We start from the raw sequence: 27,196 nt of genomic DNA, 5'->3' as shown, positions 1-27,196 counted from the left end.
GCCACTAGTTAACCTATAATTATGTTATCAGTAGAGCCTGGATATTAAGTAGGCCTAATATAAAAGTCAGAAATACGTATAAAATTAGCAATGTATGTAGATAAATACTTAATAACTTTATCTAGCTTCATTGAATTTATTTTATATTGATTCGGATGTAAGAAACGAGAGTTTAAAACACCTGATTTTGTCAGATCTATTGATCATTAAGGGTGCTATTCATACACATTTCGCTAGCCCGGGCTACGAGCGTGCTAAATAGCATTCATATAATATCATATTGCTGACACTGGTTTATGAATACGAAGAACATTAGTTCGCTGATCATCCACCGAAAGCCCGCGCTAAGAATGTCTATGAATACGGCCCTAAGTTATTATAGCCCAGATGTTTAGGCACTTATAACAGTTAAAATAGGCAGGCAAAAAAGGCAATAAAAACGTAAAAAAGGGCAAAATAATCTTTGAAAAAGGCATTATAAATTTTAAAAAGGTATAACATATTTTAGGTATTTGAGAATAAGGTTCTTAGGAAAATATTTGGGGCTAAAAGGAATGAAGTTACAGGAGAATGGAGAAAGTTACACAATGCAGAACTGCACGCATTTTATTCTTCACCTGACATAATTAGGAACATTAAATCCAGACGTTTGAGATGGGCAGGGCATGTATTATCGCCGCGCTCTATGGTTAACATTCGGCAGGTCTTTGAGCGGCCTCGTGCATAACATTCGGCATGACTTTGAAATTTAATTGCATTATTGTTTTCAATTTCTTATGTCGCCGCTCCAATCACTCGTCTCAATTTCAATATGGCAACCAATAAGCTGCTTCCATTATTAAATGACACCTACTTGTCTAATCCACTTGGATTAAAACCGAGGTTGCAATGTCTTGTGCTGAGGACGAACATTAAGGTATGTGATTAAAAATTATTAATAAGAGTTATGAATGCCAACGTACTGTATATGAAATAATAATAATAATAATATTAATAATAATAATAATAATAATAATAATAATAATAATAGCCATTTAACAATATAACAAACTAGTGCTTATTCTTATCGAGGAAGTAGACGTGACAACGTGACGCTTAGAGTGAAACCTACAGAGCAACAATCGGTTGGCAAAATTATGTTTTAAAAGCACACCGCACGTTATTGTATGATGCCGACATGTTAATCATGAGGCCGCTGCGATAATAGCACGTATGGGTAAACCCAGAAATGCATATAGAGTGTTAGTTGGGATGCCGGCGGGAAAAAGACCTTTGGGGAGGCCAAGACATAGATGGGAGGATAATATTAAAATGGATTTGAAGGAGGTGGGATACGATAGAGACTGGATTAATCTTGCACAGGATAGGAACTGATGGCGGGCTTATGTGAGGGCGGCAATGAACCTGCGGGTTCCTTAAAAGCCATAATATATTTTAGAAATAAATTTAAATTATATCAACATAACTCACATATTTATTTCGTAGATGATATACTGTATGTTGACTTATAAAATACTTTTTTTTTCGTGATTAACTGTCTTTTCACAAGCCTTACATAACAAAACTGTTCCATCGGTTGAAAACACATGAGCACCAAATTCACTAACATAAGCATGAAATTTACTTTGCAATGGTTTACTGAATTTAGGCATTCTAGCTAACCGATCTTATACCTTCTGTCACCCGATAATAACCGACTGTTTCTCACTCAAATTTCTTTCTACGACAATAATAAACGCGTGTAGCACGAAATTGTAATGTTAAGATTTGAAAGCAAACAATTGAAAATGCTATGTGATAACTTCTATGAGAAGAGTTTAATATTTAAAGTTATAAAGCTGATTGTTGGTATCGTGAAGACATGACAATATTATATTTGTGACTGTGGGTTGTCGATCATTATTCATATTACACCAACAGTATTAAAGCACGATTATTAGTAGATTAAGCACCGAAAAAAAAACTTTTATTTACTACTAGCCGTACCCGTGCGCTCCGCTGCACCTGTTAGAAATAAATATAAAGTAATTACATAATTAAAATAGGACTTTTGATCCAGGGAACATTCGTGTTTGATAGAAGGATAAATCGTTTAATATGTTACTTAATTTAAATTGTATTTATATAATTAAATGCGATCATTTTGGTCCAGAAAGCACTCATTTGGTGCAATGGCAATTCCTTTAACATGTTTCTTAATTGTTATTACATGCAACCATAGTTTAATGAACATTGACATCATTTATATTTAATGTGTATACTTTATTTTACTTGCTATATGTTTCCATTGAATTATGGTAATAACTTAATTTTAACCCTTATTGTTTTCTACGTATTCAGTAAATGGCGCTTGGCCCTCTATGGTTCTGAACCCTTCAAATAACTTATATTATATTATATTATATTATATTATATTATATTATATTATATTATATTATATTATATTATATTATATTATATTATATTATATTATATTTCATTACATTATTATATCAGAAGTTACTGTAATAACATTATAGTATTATGTCCATCTAGAGAAACTACACTTTCCAATGGTGAAATAATAATTAATTATACAAATCGGTTAATTTACCTTCCGATATTACTTCATACAATCACAGAAACATTCTCTGTAGGCTATCTTTCATAGCTTTCGATTGTTGTTGTCCAAGGCCCCTTATAGACCAAGTCATTTGTTTTTTTATTTCGTTACACGGCCTTAGATGACAGTTATTTTAATTTTAAAACTCATTTATCTCATTAAATATCAGTCCTATCAAAATTTTTCAAAGAATAAAGCTTATCGAAAATTATTTTTGAAGAAACTTTTGTTGTGTAACATTTTTCACAAAAATCAATAATACGCGAGATATTTCGATTTATTTAATTCAGGTCCCATTATAATCCCCCTTTTAAATAATGTATTTTGAATGCCATATAGCCTAAAATCTAAGTTACAACGAACTTAATTTATATTCCAATTTTGATCGAAATCCGTTCAGCCATTATCGCGTGAAAAGGTAACAAACATACAGACAGACAGACAGACATGCAAACAAAAATTTCAAAAAAGCTATTATCGGTTTCAGGGTGGTTAATTATATATGTTAGGACGAATTATTTTTGGAAAATCGAAAATTACCAGAAAAATTTCGGCTACAGATTTATTATTAGTATAGATTGTTAGTAAAGTTAGTCATTGTTTCAAATATTTAAATTTCATACACATTACATTTAAATTATAAAATTGCAAATAAACAAGAAATATTACTTTAAAATGAGACATAAAGGCATTTATTAGTAAGAAACACCTTAAAAAGGCAAAGTAGGCAAAATACACAAATTGCCCTATCACTTTTATTTACTCCAAATCACATTTATATCTATGCAAATAATGATTTACTTCCACCAAGAAAAAAGGCATTTTGTCAAACATCCGGACTCTAATCATTATAATATTTATTGTAGAGTCAAGTAAGGCTAATATGATAGAGTAGAAATAGTCGGGCTAATTTGACACAGACTTAAAATTGCATCAAATGCTCAGTTTGAAAATGTTTATAACTGCGATTAAGAAAGTACATTTTATGCTCTTTAACAGCAATCTTGAACAAAGTTTAAAAACGAAATCACTATCAGCCTCATAAATGTATGAAAAGAAAAGACAGGTTTGTTTCTTGAAAAAACTTTGATGTGATGCTCGGTTACTTTGTTAGCTTCTTTTTTCTATTTTAGCGCTATTAAGATACGCTAGAAGGGCTGTTACGATAATATGTTTGCAACGAAAGAAATGGACGAAGTTGATAAATTTTATAACTTCAAGTCCAGAGTATCACAGTGACAGGTCTGCTGTTGGGGTCCCGAAGCACAGTCCAAAATTTTTTGTGATGTGGAAAGGGAAATATAAATTAGGCAAAGATATTCAAGACGAAATTGTCCAAAACATAATTAAATACTCAGTTGCCATCTTAAAAAATCACTTATATGGTAAACACTCCACATAATTGTTTAATTATACATTTGTGATCGAAAATCTGTATTAGTATCTTAAATTTTATCTATAGGCTATATTTTTTCATGTGCCATTCATGTGCAATCATTATTGTAAATTGTGTGTTATTGTGTGTCTATAGGCAAGCCTTGGAAGGTGATATAGTAAAAATAAAAAAACAATTACCTCTTGAGGGCTATTTCATAATTTCTCAGCTCTTGAGGGATGTTTTAATTGACACTGGCATGACACCTACAATACAGTATAAGTTAAAAAAATTACACGTATAGACTTATTTATCTAATAGTTTTAGGTCACTAGTCATTCTTCTTACTGCTGAAATTTAACACTACTTTGAAAAATGCATTAATAATTATTTACTTACTTACTGGCTTTTAAGGAACTCGGAGGTTCATTGCCGCCCTCACATAAGCCCCCCCATTGGTCCCTATCCTGTGCAAGATTAATCCATTCTCTATCATCATATCCCACCTCCCTCAAATCCATTTTAATATTATCTTCCCATCTACGTCTCGGCCTTCCTAAAGGTCTTTTTCCCCTCCGGCCTCCCAACTAACACTCTATATGCATTTCTGGATTCGCCCCATACGTGCTACATGCCCTGCCCATCTCAAACGTCTGGACTTAATGTTCCTAATTACGGTTTTTTTTATTGGATTATTTTACGACGCTGTATCAACATCTAGGTTACCTAATTACGTCAGGTGAAGAATACAATACGTGTGGTTCTGCGTTGTGTAACTTTCTCCATTCTCCTGTAACTTAATCCCTCTTAGCCTAAAATATTTTCCTAAGCACCTTATTCTCAAACACCCTTAACCTATGTTCCTCTCTCAAAGTGAGAGTCCAAGTTTCACAACCATAATGAACAACCGGTAATATAACTGTTTTATAAATTCTAACTTTCAGATTTTTTGACAGCAGACTGGATGATAAAAGCTTTTCAACCGAATAATAACGGGCATTTCCCATATTTATTCTGTGTTTAATTTCCTCCCGAGTATCATTTATGTTTGTTACTGTTGCTCCAAGATATTTGAACTTCTCCACCTCTTCAAAAGGTAAATTTACAATTCTTATATTTCCATTTCTTACAAAATTCTGGTCACGAGACATAATCATATACTTTGTCTTTTCGGGATTTACTTCCAAACCTATCGCTTTACTTGCTTCCAGTAAAATTCCCGTATTTTCCCTAATCGTTTCTGGATTTTCTCCTAACATATTCACATCATCCGCATAGACAAGCAGCTGATGTAACACATTCAATTCCAAACCCTCTCTGTTACCCTGTACTTTCCTAATGACATACTGTAGAGCAAAGTTAAAAAGTAAAGTGAATTATTTATTTAAAAATTATAATTATTATCATAATATAAATCATAATTATTTTTAAAAATTTATTTTATTTTAGCGATACAAACTGTATATTAAGTTTCACAATCTATTTCCTTAAACACAAAATAATTATTTGGACATAATAGCAATTTTCTAGCATTAGCAGTAAGGTATTAAAGTTTCACTAAATTGTACAAATTTTATGGAAAATATACCATACTTCATTACAAAAGTTGCTAAATCTTAATCACTTTTAATATGATTTCAACCAAAGTTTTACAGGTGATACATTAAACATCTATGTGTATCACAATAGCCCTACTTTATTGCTCTGTACAATATTTCCAGATTTATAGCACTGTATCAGAATAGCCCTCTAGCTGTATTACAATAGCCCATACAGAAGGCTATTATGATGCACTGATCGTGTTTTAATTTCATTCATTATTACAAATAAAATACAAATTTAACTCCAAATCCTTTTATACCTTTCTGCCTGTTACATTACATACAAATATATAGGTATGCAAGAAAAAGTAAACAAAACTCTGTCATCAACAAGAAACATACATAATAATTGTCGTTGATACCTTGGAGGTGCAATTAAAAATTGAATAGATTTAAGTAGCGGTAAACTGAGTTACCGACTATATACAATGAAACACACCGTTCGTATTGGTATTGTTCCTTACAAAACATTATTTACCGCTACTATCTATTCTAAGGGATATACAAGCTATCTACATGATAAAAGGATGTTCATCTGTTAATTGTCAAGATCTGAAACTACTCTGGAGCAAGAATAACACATGTTTGATTGGTGCATGCACGAGAGATGAAGGGACAGGCAGTATAAACAATTCTCAAACGCATATTCATTTATAGGCCAAATATTGAGGTTAAATGGTAAAATATATATATATATATATATATATATATATATATATATATATTTAATAATTGTATTATTTAAGAAAATAGACAATATAGGTACTTTAAAATATGTGAAAGATTTGTCATGATTCAAAATATGTAACCCTGCACATCAAAACAAGTGGCTTAGAACTTCAGAATAAGGATAATTTTGGTATGATTCGCCGACATTTTCTGTTTTTCTCTTAGATGCATAGGAATACAATATGTAATTACTTAAAATCCGAACTCTACTGATCGTATGGCGTAATTTTGTTGGTAGTGTACATACATATAATGTAAGCGTAGCATGTTATTCAATAGGGTCATGATAGAAAGAAGTCTGTATAATAATAAGGAACAACTGGATAATACCCACGGCAGAAAAGAAACAAATTTCTCCCTCCAACGACGCCACACACCAACGTCGTGTTCTTATGTTGGCAAGATTGTGTATTTACTTAAATTTGGTGCTAAACGTAACGGCACGGTTCAAAGATACCGTGGGAATTCTCCAGTTTAGCGAATAATAATAATAATAATAATAATAATAATAATAATAATAATAATAATAATAATAATAATACACAAAATTAAGAACACCGATAATGCAAATTATGAACTATTTTAATAATTTCGCCTCCTTGACAAAATTCTGCGAATGCCACTTATAATAATGATGATGATGATGATGATGATGATAATAATAATAATAATAATAATAATAATAATAATAATAATACACAAATTTTAAAATACCGATAATGTAAATTTTTTTCGTGAATAATATTTTTAATGTGCTGTTGTCTAATTATTAAAACCATGTTTTACTTCAAAATTTCAAAATCATCCTACATAATGTAAATTATAAACAATTTTAATAATTTCACCTCGTAACAAAATTCTGCGTATGCCACTTATAATAATAATAATAATAATAATAATAATAATATTGTTATATTATTATTATTATTATTATTATTATTATTATTATTATTATTATTATTATTAGAGTGAATGCCAAAAAGTCAAATCCCATTACAATCATGCAGGTACAAAAAGAATTGAAAGACCTATGAAACGTTGGCGAGAACAGTTATAAATCTTGGAGACGGAACGGATCAAATGATCCAAATCCATGAAGCTTACGATTATTATTATTATTATTATTATTATTATTATTATTATTATTATTATTATTATTATTCATTTAGTGTTCTGACCAAGGGCAGGTCTTTCACTGCAAACCCAGCTTTCTCCAATCTTTCCTATTTTCTACCTCCCTCTTCTTTTCCTCATATGATCCATATCTTAATGTCTATGATCTGTTATCTTCTTCTATCCCGAACTATTCTCCCGTTCACCATTCCTTCCAGTGCATCCTTCAGTAGTCAGTTTCTTCTCAGCCAGTGACTCCTCTTCCTGATCAGTTTCAGCATCATTCTTTCTTCCCTCTTTCCAACACAGCTTCGTTTCTTACTCTGCCTTTCCATTTCACACGCTCCATCCTTCTCCATATCCACATTTCAAATGCTTCTATTCTCTTCTCTTCACTTCGTCGTAATATCCATGTTTCCGCCCCATACAATGCTACACTCCACACAAAGCACTTCACTAGTCTCTCCCATAGTTCTTTATCCAGAGGTCCGCAGAAAATGCTTCTTTTTCTATTAAAAGCATCCTTTGCCATTGCTATTCTCGTTTTGACTTCTTAGCATTTGACTTAGTATTTGAAGCTATTCACTTGCTCTATTGCCTCATTTAGAATTCGCAAGTTTACATTCTTTATTTTTCTTCCTATGACCATGGTGTTCGTCTTGTTGGCATTTATCTTCATTCCATACTGCTCACAGCTGTCATTTAGCTCCTGTAGCATTGTGATGCACTTGGGGAGCTACGATAGGTGGCGAAAATCCGGTTTCGCAAACCAGCTATAACGGCTGGGGGGATCATCGTACTGACCATACGATACCTCCATTCTGGTTGGATGATCGTCCACCTCTGTATCGCCATGTGGACGTGAGGCCAGCAGCCGGCTGGTCGGTCTTGGCCCTGCAAAGGGCTGTAGCGCCATGGATTTACTTTAATTTACTTTAGAATATTCCATAGTACCATCTCCTCTTCTGCTAACAACACCATGTTGTCATCAGCAAATCTTATATAAATAGTCTTTCAAGTTCTAGTATGTTCAAAATTTCTTCAGTACTAATGTTGAATGAAGTTCCTAAATACCAAATTGAAAGTATTTTTATGCTCGACCATGCCGAAATGTAGTAATTATACACCTGGTAGCAGCCCTTTAATGCATGTCATTAAAGTACACCCATTCATTAAAGTTCAGGTTTTCGATTATTCTCGGATATGCAATCGAAAGACAACTAGCAAAACGTCACGCAGGCTGGAAATCCAATACTGTCGCAGAATGTTATGTTCTGTTACTGTAATAATTAGCGTTAATTGTAAATAACATTCAAATAAATTCAATTTGTCATCTCGTTTTTCAATGTCGAATTCAATTTCAAGTTATATCAAGTTTAATGTTTATCTTACTCTCTAGATTACATCAAGGTCGTCGTCGACATTCGTTGCCCGGAAAAAAATCAATACTTTCGCGTCTGCGCACATCTCACAATTTACGAGATTGCACAAGGTCAGTTCGCTCTCCAGTCACATAAGAATAACCTGAATACTTATGAATAATTTCAAGTTAGAATTGTGGTCGAGCATATAAAGTCGTATGAAATTTGCCTATAATGGTAATTAAGATGCTCGTATGAAAATTATGAAACTCGCTTGCGCTCGTTTCATAAACATCCTCTCGTCTTAATTACTACCATTACAGCTCGTTGCATAATGTACTATTGTTTAATTAGCCTACCGTTTGAATATATTCATGTAATTAATAGGTTCCAATAACCATGTATATATCATTGAAAAAATATTGAAAATTATATAGAGGATTTTGAAATGTGTAGGCTATTTGTTTAATCTGGGAATTAATTTTTTCTTCATCATTATATTTCCCCAAAATTCGGAACAAGCAAAATGTAATTTACGTTAGAGAATTAACATAGACCTATATAAATTATTTTAACAGTGTTAATGTATTCGACATCTCGAAATTGCTAATAACTTAGCCTTTCTGTTCACCTAATAATGTTACTGTAAATCCCTTTATGACATTCTTCTTTCGCAGATAGGCTATTCTTCTTTTCTTCATCTTCCTTCTTCCATTTGGACACCACTGCAACGTACACTTTTGACAATCAACTATTTTTATTGCTTATATGTGCTTATATGACCCTCTTTGTTTTGAGTCTAATCAATAATTTAATTTTTAACATTAATATAATATAGACTAATCGAATAATATATATATATATATATATATATATATATATATATATTTGTTTTCCTTTCTTTAAATCCTATCTGATGTATATCACAATTCATTCCATTTCCAATAACTTAGTATTAATTTTTTCTTTGAAGTGGCATGTTTCCAAACCATTTCACTATTCTGTTTCAAACATTAATTTAAATTGTTTTAATTCTTAAATTTTGCTGTCATAAAATGTCACTTTAATTTTTTTAAATTGGTTATTTTACGACGCTCTATCAAGTTTTATGGTTAGCTAGCTTCTGAGTGAGATGAAGGTGATGATGCTAGTGAAATGAGTCCAGAGTTCAGCGCCGAAATTTACCCAGCATTTGGTCCTGATGGGTTGAGGGAAAACCCCGCACAAACCTCAAACAGATAACTTGTTCCAACCAGAATGTGAATCCGGGACCGCTCGTTTCACGGTTAGACATTCTAACCGTTACTCCACGTGTTGGACTGTCTGATCTTCTGTATTCTCTTGGTGTGTAAGAGATCATGACACTTTTTGATTCAAGTGTTCAGACCTATCCGTTATCGAGATATGCCCAAGAGCAGGTCTTTCGCTGCAAACCCAGTATTCTCCAACACTTCTCCAACCTATTTTCCGCCTTTGTCTTCGCATATGATTCATGTAGGCTTATCTTAATGTCGTCTATCATCTGATATCTTCACCTGCCACAGACTTTTCTTCCGTTCACTATTCCCTCCTTTTTTTTAAAGCCTTCAACGTTACTTCATAGCGGTGGACCACTTGAAATTACAAACCAACCTTTCCTAAATTTACAAAATTTAGTATTGGCAAGGAATCAAATTGGTGACGTCTTTGAGTTGTTTAGTAATCGCTGAACTGTAAAATCAGTTTCCTACGCTCACTTTACATTTAATGTCATTACCAATAAGTCGTTTATTTAACGATAGAGATAAAATAAGACGAAAGTATTCTATAAATTAAGAAGAATAAGAAAATACAGTATTTTTAATGAATGTGATTGAAATATGAAGAGTCCACTGCAAGAATGACGGATGTCATTTGGAATACGTTTTGCGGGAGAAGCAATTGAAAGTTTGAAATGCTTAGTGCTCAAAGCTTAACTGTGATTTTCCGATCATTACTGGACAATGACTATCAGTGTTAATGCCATATAACTCTCTATGTACATTCTATCGGTCTTACTAATAAAAACTCTATATACAGACGTTTAACTGTCTTATACTTATACAATGAGTAGCTCGTTTACAGGTTGTGTGTAAATTCCTTACTAATAATCACTACATACGTCGTGTATAACAGTATAACTGTTACACAGCTACGTCATAGTTTCGTCATTACTTCGTTATGAAAGGTAATAGAATATCTGAGGTTCTCTATTGCATCCGGTAGAGCGCTCTAGTGTGGCGTGTTAAATATCGATAGTACAACTGGCTCTAATCGATTACCACACTACATTTTGGTCAAAGAGTACAAGCTACAGCAATATTATTCTAATAATTCTATGATCTTTGGTTTGTTCTTCTGTGGTTACAAGGTAAACATCATCATAAAATGACAGTCGATACGAACAGCTGTTAAAGGGGCGGCCATTTTTTCCCTATATACAACGCTTAAACAAGGGGTTTCGTGTATATAACTACTGCAAAGCAATTCCCATTGTATAGTTACAGCCTGTTTATACGTCCATAGCTTATTCACGGTTTATTAGTAACGTTTTCTGTCTCAACTTTGCATAAGTCTCGTATAAAAATTATACACGGTTTATTAGTAAGACTGGTAGTGTATAACAGTATAACTGTTACACAGCTACGTCATAGTTTCGTCATTACTTCGTTACGAAAGGTAATAGAATATCTGAGGTTCTCTATTGCATCCGGTAGAGCGCTCTAGTGTGGCGTGTTAAATATCGATAGTACAACTGGCTCTAATCGATTACCACACTACATTTTGGTCAAAGAGTACAAGCTACAGCAATATTATTCTAATAATTCCATGATCTTTGGTTTGTTCTTCTGTGGTTACAAGGTAACCATCATCATAAAATGACAGTCGATACGAACAGCTGTTAGAGGGGCGGCCATTTTTTCCCTATATACAACGCTTAAACAAGGGGTTTCGTGTATATAACTACTGCAAAGCAATTCCCATTGTATAGTTACAGCCTGTTTATACGTCCATCGCTTATGCATGGTTTACTAGTAACGTTTTCTGTCTCAACTCTGCATAAGTCTCGTATAAAAACTATACACGGTTTATTAGTAAGACTGTATATGTCTTAAGCTATGCATTGATAGTCTCGGTTCATTTTCGACAAGAAAGTGACATCCATCATTTTTGCAGTGGACTCTTCATATAAAAGCACAGTAACTATATAGGCCTACTACAATTAAGGTGGTGGCTGGAAAAATGACACATAAACGGATACAGAGCTTTGAATTTTTATTTTCACTGTAGATAAATAAAAATAAATATTAACATGATCTCGCACTACATAATTTATTTCAACATTTTTCAATTATTATATTATTATTTCAATTATTATTACGTAATATTTCAATTCAAATCGGGGAGATAATTCTTCCGGGCTCTGTATATTTGTTTTTATTGGATGAGTATACATTAAAGTGATTAAAGTATTGAAATAATTTTACAAAATATTATCGGTAATTACATTGAAACATATTGAAATGTTGAATATGATCAAGTACAACACTTTCCTTACGTTGTGAAGCGATAAATATAAGCTTGTGTGTGCTATGTGTATCCATGAATGTGCTGAAGTGTGTTTTTCAATTAAAATAGCACCCTTTTGAAGGAATAATAAAGTTCTTTTTTGACCATATCAAATACAACACTTTCCTTATGCTGTGAAGAGATAATTGTAAGATTGTGTGTGCCGTGTATATCTATGAATGTGCTGGGGAGTAATATCAAATACCTTACTATAATAATACCGGACAGCTAGCAGTTCTGCGCGCGAACGACGCTGGTGCTGCTACCTAGGCGGCCGGTGTGGAGATACTCGCGAAACATGCTATAATCAACTGCAATGTATATTATTGCTGGGCTAGTTAATAGTTTTATTAATTAGTGCTGTGTTAAAATGTCACTGTGTCTATGTGCTGTTTATAATTGCTACAAAATTGCAGCATTACAAATTGTTCCAAATCGTACTTTCGATTTCCAAGGGTTCATAAAACGTGAGTCAACAACATACTTTAGTAGGCCTAATTCCTTCGTCTTTATGTTGATAGAAAAATACAAATTAGCTTTTTTGTTTAGACCTAATAAATGAATAGAAGTTAAAATGTATTGGAAATTATAGTAAGGTATTTGTTAATATAGTTCTTTTTTTAAGTTATTCTTTTTTTTTTTTTGGCTATAACTTTCCTTTTTTGTCCTTTTTCGACGAAAAATTTGCCCTTTAAAATCCGGTCTCTGATGATTAAAAATAGATAGATTCGAAACTAAAGAAAAAATAAATAAAAATAATGGAAATATTTAAGGAAAGGAATATAACAATATTTAATTGGAAAGTGAGAAATGGAAGGGAGACAGTCTAGGTATGAAAGAGAATAGAAGAGGATAGATGGAGAACGATAGATAGCAACTCAGTTAAAACAGTAGAATAGGAAGTAATCAGGAAATACTTAGCAAATTAATATATTAACATAAAAAGGTGATATTAAAGTGATGGTGGAAGGAAAATCAGAAATGAGGGGGTCCAGAAACAAAGGGGTACAACTGACATTTCTAAAAACGTGAGTTAAGTGCATCCAGGGAAAGCTAAAACATTTAGGGCCGTATTCATAGACATTTTTAGCGCGGGCTTCCGGTGGATGACCAGCGTTTTTCGTATTCATAAACCAGTGTTAGCAATAGGATATGATTTGAATTCTGTACTAGTAACCAGTGGATAGCCGGGGCTAGCTTAGTACGCTCGTAGCGCGTGCTGCGAAATGTCTATGAATAGCACCCTTAAAATTTTAGTGGCAAGGAGATATATCTTTTAATAACATCACACACTAAAACTGAAATAAACAATTTCAAGGAATTTACGAAATCTTATGTACACATTTTCTCACAAATAACTTAAGTGCATTTATAACTTACCCCTTTGCTTCTGACCCCCTCAAATATAAAGGTACATCATAACTATTAATTTTAATATCATTATCAATATTCTAGGCGTAATTTTTACTCATATCGTAGCTTCCTTGCGGAGTACAATCCGCGTCTTACCCGTTGCCTTCACAACGGCCGGCTACATTCTCATTCTTTATTGTGTAAATATTCCCTGCCGTCAAATCATAGACTTCGAGCAGTTATGGCCCAAAACTTTCCTTAAACTAGTATTAACAGAAAGAGAGAATATACACAGAAGGAGCCGACTGTCTATTAATGAAGACTCGGGAATCGGGCGTGATGTGTCGCGAGGTGGCGCACGTGTTGCCTTCATTCACGCGGAGCGCCGCGCGGTGAGCGAGTCTGTTGCTTGAACTGAATATTTCCGAGGATCCAAGTTTTCAGGCCTACAGTACCTCAAATTATATTTTCTAGGACACTTTCAAGCTTACATAATTATTTTTAGATTGGGATTTCTGGCTCGGAAGAAGGTGAAACATTAATATTAATCCCTTCTCTTTTTATAGGCCGACCTCTGGCTATGGGATCGTCAGGTGTTTGCACCAAGGAATTCGCACATCGCTCAAGGAACAGGCTATTGTGTTAGCTACAGCGCCGCAGCATGGAGGCATAACTGCGAGTTGAGCTAATAGTTCAGTGTTTTATCGAGTGCAGTGCATCTGGACGCTATGTACAAGAACCCGACGGCGCCCGACTCGGGTGGGTCCCCGCCGACCAGTACTAACTCGGACGTCGCGACGCCCGACAAAGAGGGCGTCCCTCTGGACGAGGCCGTTGGAAAACTTCTTGAAGGTTTGTGGCTCCTGTGGGAGACAAATGAAGCAATCGCAATATTATTATTAGTCGTAATATTATTACTATTATTATTATTATTATTATTATTATTATTATTATTATTAGTAGTAGTAGTAGTATTATTATTATCGTTATTATCATTATTATTGTCACCAATTTCATTACAATGAATGAATGATGTATTCGAATTTCATGTACGATAAGTACATATTAGATATTGCAATATTTGTAATTAGAGATATTTATTAATTAAAGGAAGGACTAATATATTACCTTTCGAAAATTGAAGAACTTACTTCCAAACTCCACCTAAATCATTTTTTATAATTTCTTGTTTCTGTGTTAATATCTTTTACTAGGATTACATACATGTGCTTCATTATAATATCACGTGCCAACAATGATTTTGTTAAATGTACAATTTCTGCAATTTCTTATGTAATTTCATCTGCTGATTCCAAAAATGAAGTCAGAGTTTTTCTACCACCCACCATTTTTTTTATTTTAGAAAATTTGATTAGTTTTGTTGCTATATACAGTTCTTAACATGCGAATGAAAATAAAATATTTCAAATATTTCATTTCATTGCTTTAACAATTGACTTATAACTTTAGGTCACTGTTGCCTGTCAAATCGGATAAAAATTAATTTTATTTCTCATAAGACTGTGAGAGTTACTCGTAGTATTAATTCTCAGTTGAGTTGGAACTTTTATTCATGAAACAAATTTCATAACCTTTGTTTTCTTTGTCCTAATTCTGAGTATGGTAACAGTATCTTATAAAGTGAAACATACCTCGAAATATTGTATAAATCATATAAACAAGTTTTGTTACGTTTGTTATTAGTTAACTTTTAATTTTACTACACTAGTTAAAAGACTTTACGAGTGTTCTATTGACTGCAAAATAGATGAAGACAGGAACTGGGCTCCTGAAATCTGTTGCGTTCCATTTGATTCTATTAACTGGTTGGCTAAAAGGATCCCGTCATATGCCTTTTTCAGTTCCAATCATATGCCGGGAACCTAAGGATCATACAACAGACTGCTACTTTCTAGGAATCACAAATCAGAAGATTACAGAGATCTTGTCAGCGAGCTTATTCAGAACTATAACGTGATGGGATGTCATGTATCTCTCAAAATAATTTCTTGGATTCTCATCTATTTTTTCTTTCCTCAAAACCTTCGGGTAATGAGCGATGAACATGGGGAGCATTTTCACCAGGATTTTTCTGAAATGGAAAGGTCTTACTAGGAAAAATTGAGCCAAAATATCTGTCAGACTACTACTGGACACTCAAAAGAGATGTTTTTCAAGCGAAGTATAGCCTAAAATCTATTTCATATACATTTTAGGTAAATAAATATGATTTTAGGTAAAATGTTACAAGGTATAAATACTAGAAAAGTCTGAAGTACATTTCATATAATTACTCAAAAACCCTGGGTGATAGAAAAATGTTGAAAACAGAACTAAAATCAGAAAGAAAAACGCTGTAAGAATCACCCATTGGTTATCTTTTAACAAAAAAAAAAAAGTTTAATTTTGTTGACCAGTGTATCATTTAAAACTCCCTGGGTATATGTACGTGAACGACCAGATATATTATCAGAAAATGCTGGCTTTAAATTTCTAAAATTGTATAAGACAATGAACTCACAATTGGACAAAAATTAGAAGGTACCACAATAAGATTTATCAGAACTTAAATATCTGATAAAAGTATAAAAAAAGGTTACTAATAATATTTTTCAAACCAGTTTTATCAGATTATGAAAAAAACAAAAGAATTCAGCAGTTACATCATTTGGTAACCATAACATTGTTATGGTCTCTCTGACATTTTAAATATTTTTCCTGCATATAATAAACACTTATTTCTGAAAAGTAGACTACTCTCAGACATGTAGAGTTGATTATTTTAATACAATTAATTTTTTATTTGTCCATATAAAATATATTAAAATTGGCATAATGTTTCGTGACCTAATTTTTCTATTTTCAAAGAAATGGGCATTATTGTAGTCTACCTTTTGCATAAATGCATGTTAAATCCGTGAATAAAATTTCAGAATTCTATCTCTAATGCTTGTAGAGTTATGAAATAATATGTGTGAGAATTTTCAAAATTTCGAAAATGTAATTTAAAGTAAAAAGCGATTTCTAAAAAATATTATTAGTAACCTTTTTTATACTTTTATCAGATATTTAAGTTCTAATAAGTCTTGCTGTGGTGCCTTGTAATTTTTGTCCAATCGTGAGTTCATTTCCTTTTAAAATTGTAGAAATTTAGAGCCTGCATTTTCTGATAATATTTGTGGTCGTTCACGTACATATATCCTTAGTCATATTGAAATTAAATTGGAAAAAATCTATTTTCTTCCAAAGCTCACCCGCTTCCAGGTTAAAATGTCCATTTCAAAAAACCCACGTAAATAGAAGTACACAACATAAATGTCCACAACTAGTTATCTGTCGTTGACAAGTTCCGTCATGCGGGATCAGTCTTATGTCATCGAAAGAAGACAACAGACGCCCAAGAACCGTCACCACAAACTAGATTCATGGATGACTTCTCCAATCCCCAAAGCGTAGTCTATGTCGAACATCGCTGAAACTCGATTTGAGCGACAGTGTGCAACGACATTTTGGAGAACACCTAATCTCTCGTGGAACTCTATTCCCATACCCTTCCTGCTCCCCGGATCTCACGGCCCCAGATGCTTTCATATGAGCTATTCCATATGAAATCTATCAGTAAAAAACCTCTCATTTTTTATACTCTAATTTTTTCCCTATTTATACATGGTGCTGAGGGGAGTGGATTTTCAAAAATATACTATCGCAAGTCAAACGGTTTTCGTATTATTGAGCGACAAATTTAGCGTATTTTATAAAAACAAGCCTCTTTCAGCGCTCAGAACTCTGGAACCATTTACTGCAGAACATTGAACGAGAGCTTATTTTGAAGCTGACATTTGGTAGGTTATGTTAAGAAGTAATCCTTATTTTTATTGTACACAGAGAGACAGATAATCTGATTTTACTTGCTTTTAGGCTTTTTTGGCCATTTGTAAAAACGTAAAAAAATTGAGAAAAAACCTTGCATTATTAAAAGGGATTCGGCATTGTTTGCTTAGTGGTACGGCAATACGTTTCGAGGGTATTAAATATATTTTCACACGACTAGACTTGAACGGCGCAGTACCGCACGCACTGGCCGAGAGCTGAAGATGAGCGAGCGTTGGGCTTCATTTTACTCCTGTGTTTATGAAAACCTGTGATAAAGCTAGCACAGCCATGCGCTGCTAGACGACACATCACGTGTTTGTCTCTTGGCCTTGCTTGTCTCGGCTAGCTCCCGTCTCACAGTCAGCTGGTTAGTTCACGCGCGTACTATTTATTTTATTTATTTGATATTTTCAATACTTTCTTATCAACATGCTATCAGTACAAAATATGTGTTTATTTGTAAATTCAATGCGGAATCTAACTATATATTTTTAAAATATTTTTTCCTAGCCAAAGGCGTCTTAATGAGGAAAAATCTAAATTTCTCCATTTACATAAAATATAAACTTTAATTTCTCAGCATCAAAATAAACCATGATTTTGATTGTTGGGTGAAAGGGTTTCGGAGCTACAACAGTTTAAAGTTGCTAATTTTATGAAAATACGATAAATTTAAATATTTTTAATTTAAACACTATGAAGTTCTGATGCCTCAAACTTTGCACAAAGCATTGTATCACAGTTCTTTACATACAAAAAAGTTTCATTGTATTTAGAAATTTTAAGGTCAATTTTCTCTATATTTCGGTCGATTTGAGATGGAATAGCTCATACATATGTGGCATGTTGAAAGAACCAGTTTTCAAAACAGATGACCATCCTGCAAATATTCCCAAATTACGCGAGAAGATAACGTCATTTTTTGTGTCCTCACAGCAACCTTTGTTCACCAACATGCTCAATAATCTTCAGAAATGTTATGTGTGACACGTGATGGTACACATTTTCAACACATACTGTACCAATGTAATTAAATAATATTTGAGTGTCGTTTGGTTTGCCGCATTATTGTATAAAACTACATTTCGATTTATAGTTGGGTCATTTGCAAAATTTGTATAACAAATAATTGATTGAAAACGTCAAAATTAAGTACCTTTTAGTGCATATTCTGCATGTGTTAATATAATGCAATGTCTCTGCCATAGTAATAAGCCACTTTACAGCATTCTCTACAAGTATCAATAAATCTCTGGTGGCACGACTAAATGTCAGGTGTGTTACAGGACAAGACAATGGATTTTTATAAAAAAAACTTCCTTTATTTTTTATATCAGATATTATTTAAACAGTGCATAGGTCCTAGAATAGTAACAGAATTAACCTAAGATCAAAAATGAACAAATATTTTCATATCAGATCTGTTATATGATGTAAAGATAATAACTTCTTCAGTAACTAACAGAAAACCATTCTTTCAGTAACAATTATCTTAGTAGATTGCTCTTAAGGCGAAGATATTTGAGCCTTAGTTTCTTTAATGAAAGATAATTAAAAAAAAAAAGGCACTATTTTGAATGATGTAACAGACATGATACGGAGTAACAGATCTGACAGGTAACAGACATGACAAAGCAAACATAAGCATGTGGTAACCTACAATTTTTTTTTTTTGCTTAAAAATCTTCAAAATAGCAATTTAATTACTGCACACGTCTACTATTATGTCGTCTTGATCTTGACTTTATATGTTGTTATTTGTGGAAAAGACAACACAAACAGATCTCATAGAGTAAAAATGCACTCTTAGATTAAAACACAAAGCAAAAGTGTAACACACAAACTCGCCAAATCAAAATGGGTGAACATACAGTACAATCAAGATGGCTCTTTGTACATCATCCTGGCTTGTGCTGACATCTGTGAGATTTATTTTTAAACTGTGTATCCATAGGAACAGAATGGTGTAACAGACCTGACTGATATACTGGACTAGAGTAATTATGCAATCACATTTAAGGAAATATAAACTCAGACATAAATGAAGAAATTTTGATAATATCAAATGTTTCTTTAATTTTTTTCTCAATTAAGTTATATTATTAAACAAACCTTTATCTGGACATAATAATGCTCCATTTTAAATACTTAACTAGTATGGACACGGTATTTTAGCTGTTACTAAGAGAATTTTATTTTATTCTCGTGAAATATTTTAAATGAAGGAAATAAAATTGAATCGCTCCATGCAGAAAGGGCTTCAGTCACAAATTTTGAAAAAAAACGAGATATCGATGGAAATCATATCTTTATGGATGGTTCCATCAGCCTGTGCAGAAAGATATTCAGTCCAATGCTTGGAAAGACAGAAACTGAAGCGTCAGGCTCAGAGTTCTATGCAGAAAGGAATACAAAGTACACTCTATCGTTATAAATGCAATAATGGGAAGGGTATCAATTGATGGACGTCATTTATTATACAAATTCTGCAAATGACCCTTTACAAAACATTCAGACATCTCTGATAATTTTGGCCTACCGTCTCCTTCCCTACGTCTTTATTTGCAACACTTCTTACTAATCTATTGAATGGATTTCATATTTATTGAATAGACTACATACGAATTTACGTTATCAGATAAGTAGCATATTAGTTAAATAGGCCTATAACATTTGGATTGCATTAAGAAGTATTCATTATTCAGTCTATCTTAAATAACAAGCAATTAATTATTGTAGTCATATGTGGAATAGCCTATTTAATTTTTCAATAGAAGCAAATTGTTTCAAATGTTAGGCTAAACTGATGAGAAATTTTGCGGAATGAAATGCGGTATACTAAACTTTACAGTATATTTCCAGAAGCTTTTATTGAGGAAACTGAGAAATTCTGGGAAAATTATAGTAATGGTACAATTATGTATTCCCATTTACTGATGAAATAGCTGAGAAGTATTATACTTCAGTTCGAAGTATCTAATGATGCAAAAATACTACCTTTTCAATTGATTAGTGTTCTTGTAATTTTGTTCTGAATTTCAAACATGATTTGATTCGCAGAATTCTGATTACAGAGAGTCCATTTAAATGTTTAAAAAAAATATCCTGTTACTATAGGTTAACAACTGTCAAAACTCCGCTGTAGGATGTTACTGAACCTTACCGCTGCGCTGGAGGCGGAGTCTACCTCCATTAATCTGAACCATTGTCGCACTGATAGACAAGTCATCTGATGCATCACTGCTATAACTTAAACTTCTAACAAAATTATCCTGTTAGTTTCACTGTCTAATAAATTAGCACTACAAAAATATTGTTCTTAGTTATTTTTAACGTGATCAACACATTTATTCCACTTGTCTTTTCCATATTCTGCGAAAAGGCGGCGATAGAATCGTTCCTTTACGTTAAATGGGATTTTATTACAAAAATCCAATTGAAAAGACTGGAGACAACTGATTAAACATTTTAGTCTGGCCTTTAAGGGAAGAGGATGGTATTTTTTGGTGAAAAATGAGTAAATTTTCAAAAAACAATTTTTTTTCCTTAAAATACTCTGTGATACGTGTAGAATACATTGTATAATATTTTGTGGGTATTTGTGCCCTTATCGGTTGTTGAGACGCCATTTTTAAACTTCCTGCGCTCTGATTTTTAAATCACATCACACCGCCCTTTGTTTGTTGTTTCCGGAACTTCATTTTTTTTTTCAAAACCAAATTTTTCTTTAAAATACTCTGTGATGTGTGTGGAATACATTGTATAACATTTTGTGGGTATCTGTGCCCTTACTGGATGTTGAGACGCCATTTTTAAAGTTCCTGCGCTCTGGATTATTAAATCACACCCCCTTTGATTGCTGTTTCTGGAACTTTAATTTTTTGCTACATTGCCAGACAAAAATCGATATAATTTTTGAACTATTAAAGATATATGAATGAAATTTAGAATACACATTCTCTAGACTACTAGGAAACTTTTCTCTGTAATGGAATTTCCCTAATTGATTTCATTTTAAGAATAAGTCTCTCTGTTTGCAAGAAAGAAAAAAAAAATGTTATTAAATTTTAATTGTTTATTTTACAACTGTAGCAACTAATATCAACATTCTGTTACAGACAGTTTGTAGAGCGTGCTTTTACAAATAAATTGTAACATAGTGTTTGAATTTATCTTTAAAAATGGCTTAGATATATCGAGTTTAGTAAAATCCTGCATTGGGTACATTTTTTTTTCAAATCTGGCTCCCAAATAATTTTTTTTAAATATTTATATTTGGTTGAGTTGCTATAGCCATGAGCTCTCTACATACAAAAAATTAATATTTTACACCAAATAGGAAAAAAGTTTTAAAAATTACCATCCTCTCCCCTTAAGTAAATGAAACCAATAAAAAAATAAATGCTTATTTTTAAAGCACTGTTGGGTTTTGAAGATAAATAATGTTTATGTACGCGCTCTACGTGACGGACCGCGAGCAGTCAGACACAAACCTTTAACAAGTGATAATATCTTGTAGACGCATTCTATTAACATTGGATTTTTTTTCAAGGAAAAGTATAATTTCATACACTGCAACTACCCACTTATGTTTTCAAGGAAAAAAGTTATCGTTGATTGATTTTCTACTTCAAAAACATATTTTTCCCACACTACAATAGTATAAAACAAACCTCAATTAAGAAGTCTTACATTTCTTATACTGCGTCGGCTCAAACATCTTAGAAATCTGCAAACAATACTCTTCAACATGCTTTTTTCCTTAGTAGAATCTGACTACTACTTCCTGAGTTATTAAGTATAAAAAATGCGAAAATATTCTACTGCATTGAAAGTCTACGTAAGTACCGCCTTCTCTCGTTATTGATTGAAAATTATGAAGGTGGAGTTGAATAGTATAGTGTGTCACTCTTTAAGATTGACGCATGCGCAGACCAACGAAGTTTTGTAAGTTGTTCCCCTATAGTTACTGTGCGATGTAGGGTTGCCAACTTCAAACACAGACCCAGTCGCAGTCGAACATCTTCATAAAATTTATTGTTAAAGAATACCCTACGTTATTTTATGTAGGAAAAATGTTCTGATAAACTGTTTGTTATTCTTTTAAAGGGAATGGTGAAACGCTGCCAAAACTGTATGTGGAAGTACATGTTTTAAAACTAATAGAATTGACACATCCCAATCCTAATCCAAGACCACTTCTTGTTTCTGTTGGTATAAAATACTTGACAATTGTATAGCTTATTAATACATCACGTATTGAGAATCTGAATTACCGTGACGCTTTGCTATCTTTACTGAATCAAACTTCATAATAAAACGTACTGAAAGCCAGCCGGAGAATTCCTTATCTTTCAACTATTCTTCATTAAAATCGCACTCTCGTTGTTTTTTTTTTAATATTTCCCGCCGTGTTTTTCCTTCATCACGACACATCTTCGTAACACAAAAGCCCAGCAGTTAAACGAAGGACAATCAGATACCTACTCGTACTTCTTAACGTGAAACGTTTATACTGCAGGGACAAGTGGATAAAACGTTAGGAAGTTTCAACATCTGACGTCACTTGCTTAGCAATGACAATGAGTTAGTCACACTTGCATAGTAACTTTTTTCAGTAGGTTATTTTACGACGCTTTATCAACAGCTTAGGTTATTTAGCGTCTGAATGAGATGAAGGTGATAATGCCGGTGAAATGAGTCCGGAGTCCAGCACCGAAAGTTACCCAGCATTTGTTCATATTGGGTTGAGGGAAAACCCCGGAAAAAACCTCAACCAGGTAACTTGCCCCGACCGGGAATCGAACCCGGGCCACCTGGTTTCGCGGCCAGACGTGCTAACCGTTACTCCACAGGTGTGGACTGCATAGTAACGAAACAGACTCTTGCGTAGATACGGTTTTTACTAGAGGGATAGACTTACTTTCTGGCATGAATTACATTTTTCGTTCCTCTTATCGTATACCAGTCATGTCATTTGATCCCCATAGGCGCAAGTGCGCGCTTTAGAGCTTAGGAGAGCCTGAGCGCTTTACAGCGGAAAGGAAAGAGACAGATATACCGCTTGGTCGAGCTATAGACAGGGATGGCCAGCACTGATTCAATAGATAAAGGGAAGAGAACTTATTAAAACTGTATCCATGTTAATTTTTAGATTTGTCTGAGAAGTATAAGTCCATTATAGGAATGTAAGTTTCAGTTTTAATGCTCATTATTCACAAGTTTGTTTTTTATTCAAAAGGAATATTTTCTCAGCTTTTTTTTTTATAGAAAAGTGAAATTTTCAGATATGTTTATTTAGTAGCCTTACAGGTACTGAAGCGATGTTTTCGTAAATCTAATAAAGGTATCGTAAATATGTATTGCTGAAGATAGTGTATTGAAAATTTTGAAAATATTCACATGGAAAATGTTTGTAAGGAAATGAATTAACAAAGCAACCATTGTTACATCATAAACAAACGATATGTGCCCATGTGTTGTAAAAACGTCAGTTCTATGGCTTCAGAAGATTTCGAGAAAATAATTTAATATTCTGATATGGGAAGTTGCGCACCAATATCACCTTAAAAGCATAATGCGATAAGAGTTTTGTTATGTAATATTAGTTACAATTAAAACATATACCTAGGTAACTTCGCTTTGTACTATAATATTGTTTTGATTAGTTTATTGATTACTTTTATAAGGCTAAATATATCATCAATATAAATTCCAGCTTATCATGTCATACTCAATCTCTATTTTTGGGATATAACTTTCTTTATGAATTATGTGTTTCATTCACTTAGTACAGTATAGTTGTACTACTATGGAATGTATGTGAATATTCCTTCGTAACTCTTTATTATGTTATTAACGTTTAAAACACAATTGCAATATTAAGAAATTGGTGGTAGTATATTTTTTCAGACAATATACGTAACATCAAACACAAAGAAGCCATATAAAAACAACGACATAAAACTTCATGTTCCGTTTGAAGTTTGTGCACCACTGTTTTTTAAATCCAACAGGCTGCTTATTCATATACATAACCCTTCCTCATTCCATACCTAACGCTTGATGCCCTCGCACGACGTCAAGATCAGAAAAATGCGCTTGCTTTGACATCACTGTCGTATACTGTCGGCGCTCCAACAAATTAATTCAGATGAAAGATAATAATCCCATTGTAAATAACTGTACAGATTTATGGCATTATATTCAATAAAGAAATAAAGGAAACACTCGTTAAAAATCTTCTTCTTCCTTTTACGGATTAGGCCATTCGGCATCTTCCTGCCTCGATTCCATCTTTGTCTAGGTCATCCAAAGTCTCTTCGTCCTATAGGCCTATAAGTCAATATAAGTTTTGGCATTCTGTATTTATCCATTCTTGCAAGACGGTCCTTCCAGTTATTTCTGTACTGTTCTATTGTGTCATTAAATTGCAAATATGTTTAATTGGTTTCTTACGTCTTCATGTCTGATCTTATCTAGTTCTGTGTATCCTAATAATGACCTAAGAAATTTCATTTCTGTTGCTTGAATATGGGTCGAGACGTAGATCGGAGGATAATATTAAAATGGAGTTGAGATAGATGGGATATGATGGTAATCTTGTTCAGGATAGGGACCGATGGTGGCTTATGTGAGGGCGGCAATGAACCTCCGGGTCCTCTAAAAAGAAGCCGCAAATATAAGTAAATATACGTTACTTGAATATGCCTGTGTCTTTTTGTCTCATAGTCCATCTTTCACAACCATATAGTAGAGCTGGAACGGCCATGATCTTATAAAATTTTAATTGTTTATCTACATGCGTTGTTTTAATGTTCTTCTTATAGTGCCACACATTGCCCTATATCTATTTAGCTTATTTTCTATGTCTGTATCCCAGTTGAATGCGATATCGAAACCCAAATAGTTAAAATTCTGTACTTGTTCCAGGCTTTTTTTTTTTTTCTGAAATTAATTTTGCTCGTACTGGTTGCTTACATCGGAATGCCGTGATCTTAGGCTTTAAAGAAGAAATTATTAAATATTATTTCACTATTTGCTGAAGCATATGAATTGTCTTCTGTAGTCCTGTATCACGACCAAATCACCTGTATAGGCTATAGGCTAATATATTAAAATCAGTCTTATGAATTTTAAAACGTATTGGTGCTTAGTTTTTCCATCTTTTTATGATGTTGTCCATATACATATGTTAAAAGCTTCCAAGACGTTAAGTCCATTGAAACCATATCCATATGACTTATGTCCTCTAATATTTTTGTCACTTTCATTTATGTCCACATTTTATGTGCGTCCATTTTTTTTGGGTCCATGACTGTTATGTCCACTTTTATTTAAGTCAATTCCTTTTGTACCACTGGAAGATGTTCAGGCTGTTTTTGATAGCCTTATAGATAATATTGAGCCTGACGTAATGGATTTAGCATTGTACATGGAAAGAACTTACAACCGAGGAACACCTGCTCGAGGAAGAAGAAGAGCAATTTCACTTAGATTCGCACCTGAAATATGGAACACTTATAATCAGGTTCTGGCAGGACAACATCGAACAACTAACATAGTCGAGGGCTGGCACAATCGCTTTCAGAAATACATCGTCACACATCACGCGTCGGTCTGGAAATTCATAGAATTTATCAAGAAAAACCAAAGGAATAATGAAATTATAATAATCCAATTGCTTGGCGGGCATTTGAATGTGCGACACCCTATTAAAATATCGTACCTACAAAATTTAAGTCGAGTAGAAGAGATTGTTCGGAATTACAACCACTACAAAGAAAGAAGGACACATCAGAACTTACGTCAAAGCTATTAGTTATCATCTGAAGCTGTATGAAGATGAACAGGCAGTAGAGATTGAGTAGGGAATTCAAGTAAATTTATAAATGGACATAATGTATTGTACAATCATGTAGTGGACATAAAATTTGTGCAATTGGACTAAAATAAAGTGGACATATACTTTATAGGACATATATTTATGGACATAGTGTAATGGACTTTTATGTAATGGACATAATAAAATGGACATTAAAATTGTGGACATGATAAAAAGGACCTAACGTCTGTGTTTCGTTAAAAAGTGTAGGCGATAGTACACAATCTTGTCTTACGCCCTGATTTATGACATTATTTTAATCGGTATACGTAAGTATATTGAGCTTAATACAAGTGCCATTATAAAGACTTTTGTGCGAGATCGTGCGTATTTGCTTGTTTTCCGCACAGAACCAATACGCGGTAAGTGTGAAATACCACATTCAGTATTCCCAACGTAACACACATAACAATTTCCCTCTTCTTACCGCTTAAGCGCGACATTCATTTTACTACTTTAGGCTTTTAACATATTATTTTTAGAGACGTTTAACATAGTAATAATTATAAATTGGAAACTTACCACTGCAATTTCACCTAAATTGCACTGTTAATTATTGTTTTTAAATATTTGCAAAAATTTAGTAAACTCTACTACTCCACTAAAGTTATTGCATTCCTGATGCAAGTAACATTAAGGAAACCGTGAAAAAATCAACAAGATTCCAGATGCCGATGTTATTACTGCAATATGTTATATAAATAATTTTCTTAAAGT

The 27,196-nt window shown here is 33.1% G+C and overlaps 1 protein-coding gene across 2 annotated transcripts in view; it reads left to right on the top strand.

The window, feature by feature from the left end:
* The window catches only part of LOC138713683 (transcription factor SOX-10-like), a 251,456-nt gene that overhangs the window by 27,839 nt on the left and 196,421 nt on the right, over positions 1-27,196 (top strand). For both annotated transcript variants that reach the window (XM_069845966.1, XM_069845964.1), the window contains exon 2: positions 14,289-14,574. In XM_069845966.1, coding sequence (XP_069702067.1) covers positions 14,451-14,574 — 124 coding nt within the window. In that variant the 5' untranslated portion in view covers positions 14,289-14,450. The remainder of the gene's footprint in view (positions 1-14,288; positions 14,575-27,196) is intronic.

This window comes from Periplaneta americana, chromosome 14, assembly GCF_040183065.1.
Source record: "Periplaneta americana isolate PAMFEO1 chromosome 14, P.americana_PAMFEO1_priV1, whole genome shotgun sequence".
NCBI classification, from domain to species: Eukaryota; Metazoa; Arthropoda; class Insecta; order Blattodea; family Blattidae; genus Periplaneta; species Periplaneta americana.
Note: the sequence above shows the minus strand (reverse complement) of the source record. Positions and strands in the feature narration are given on the sequence as shown.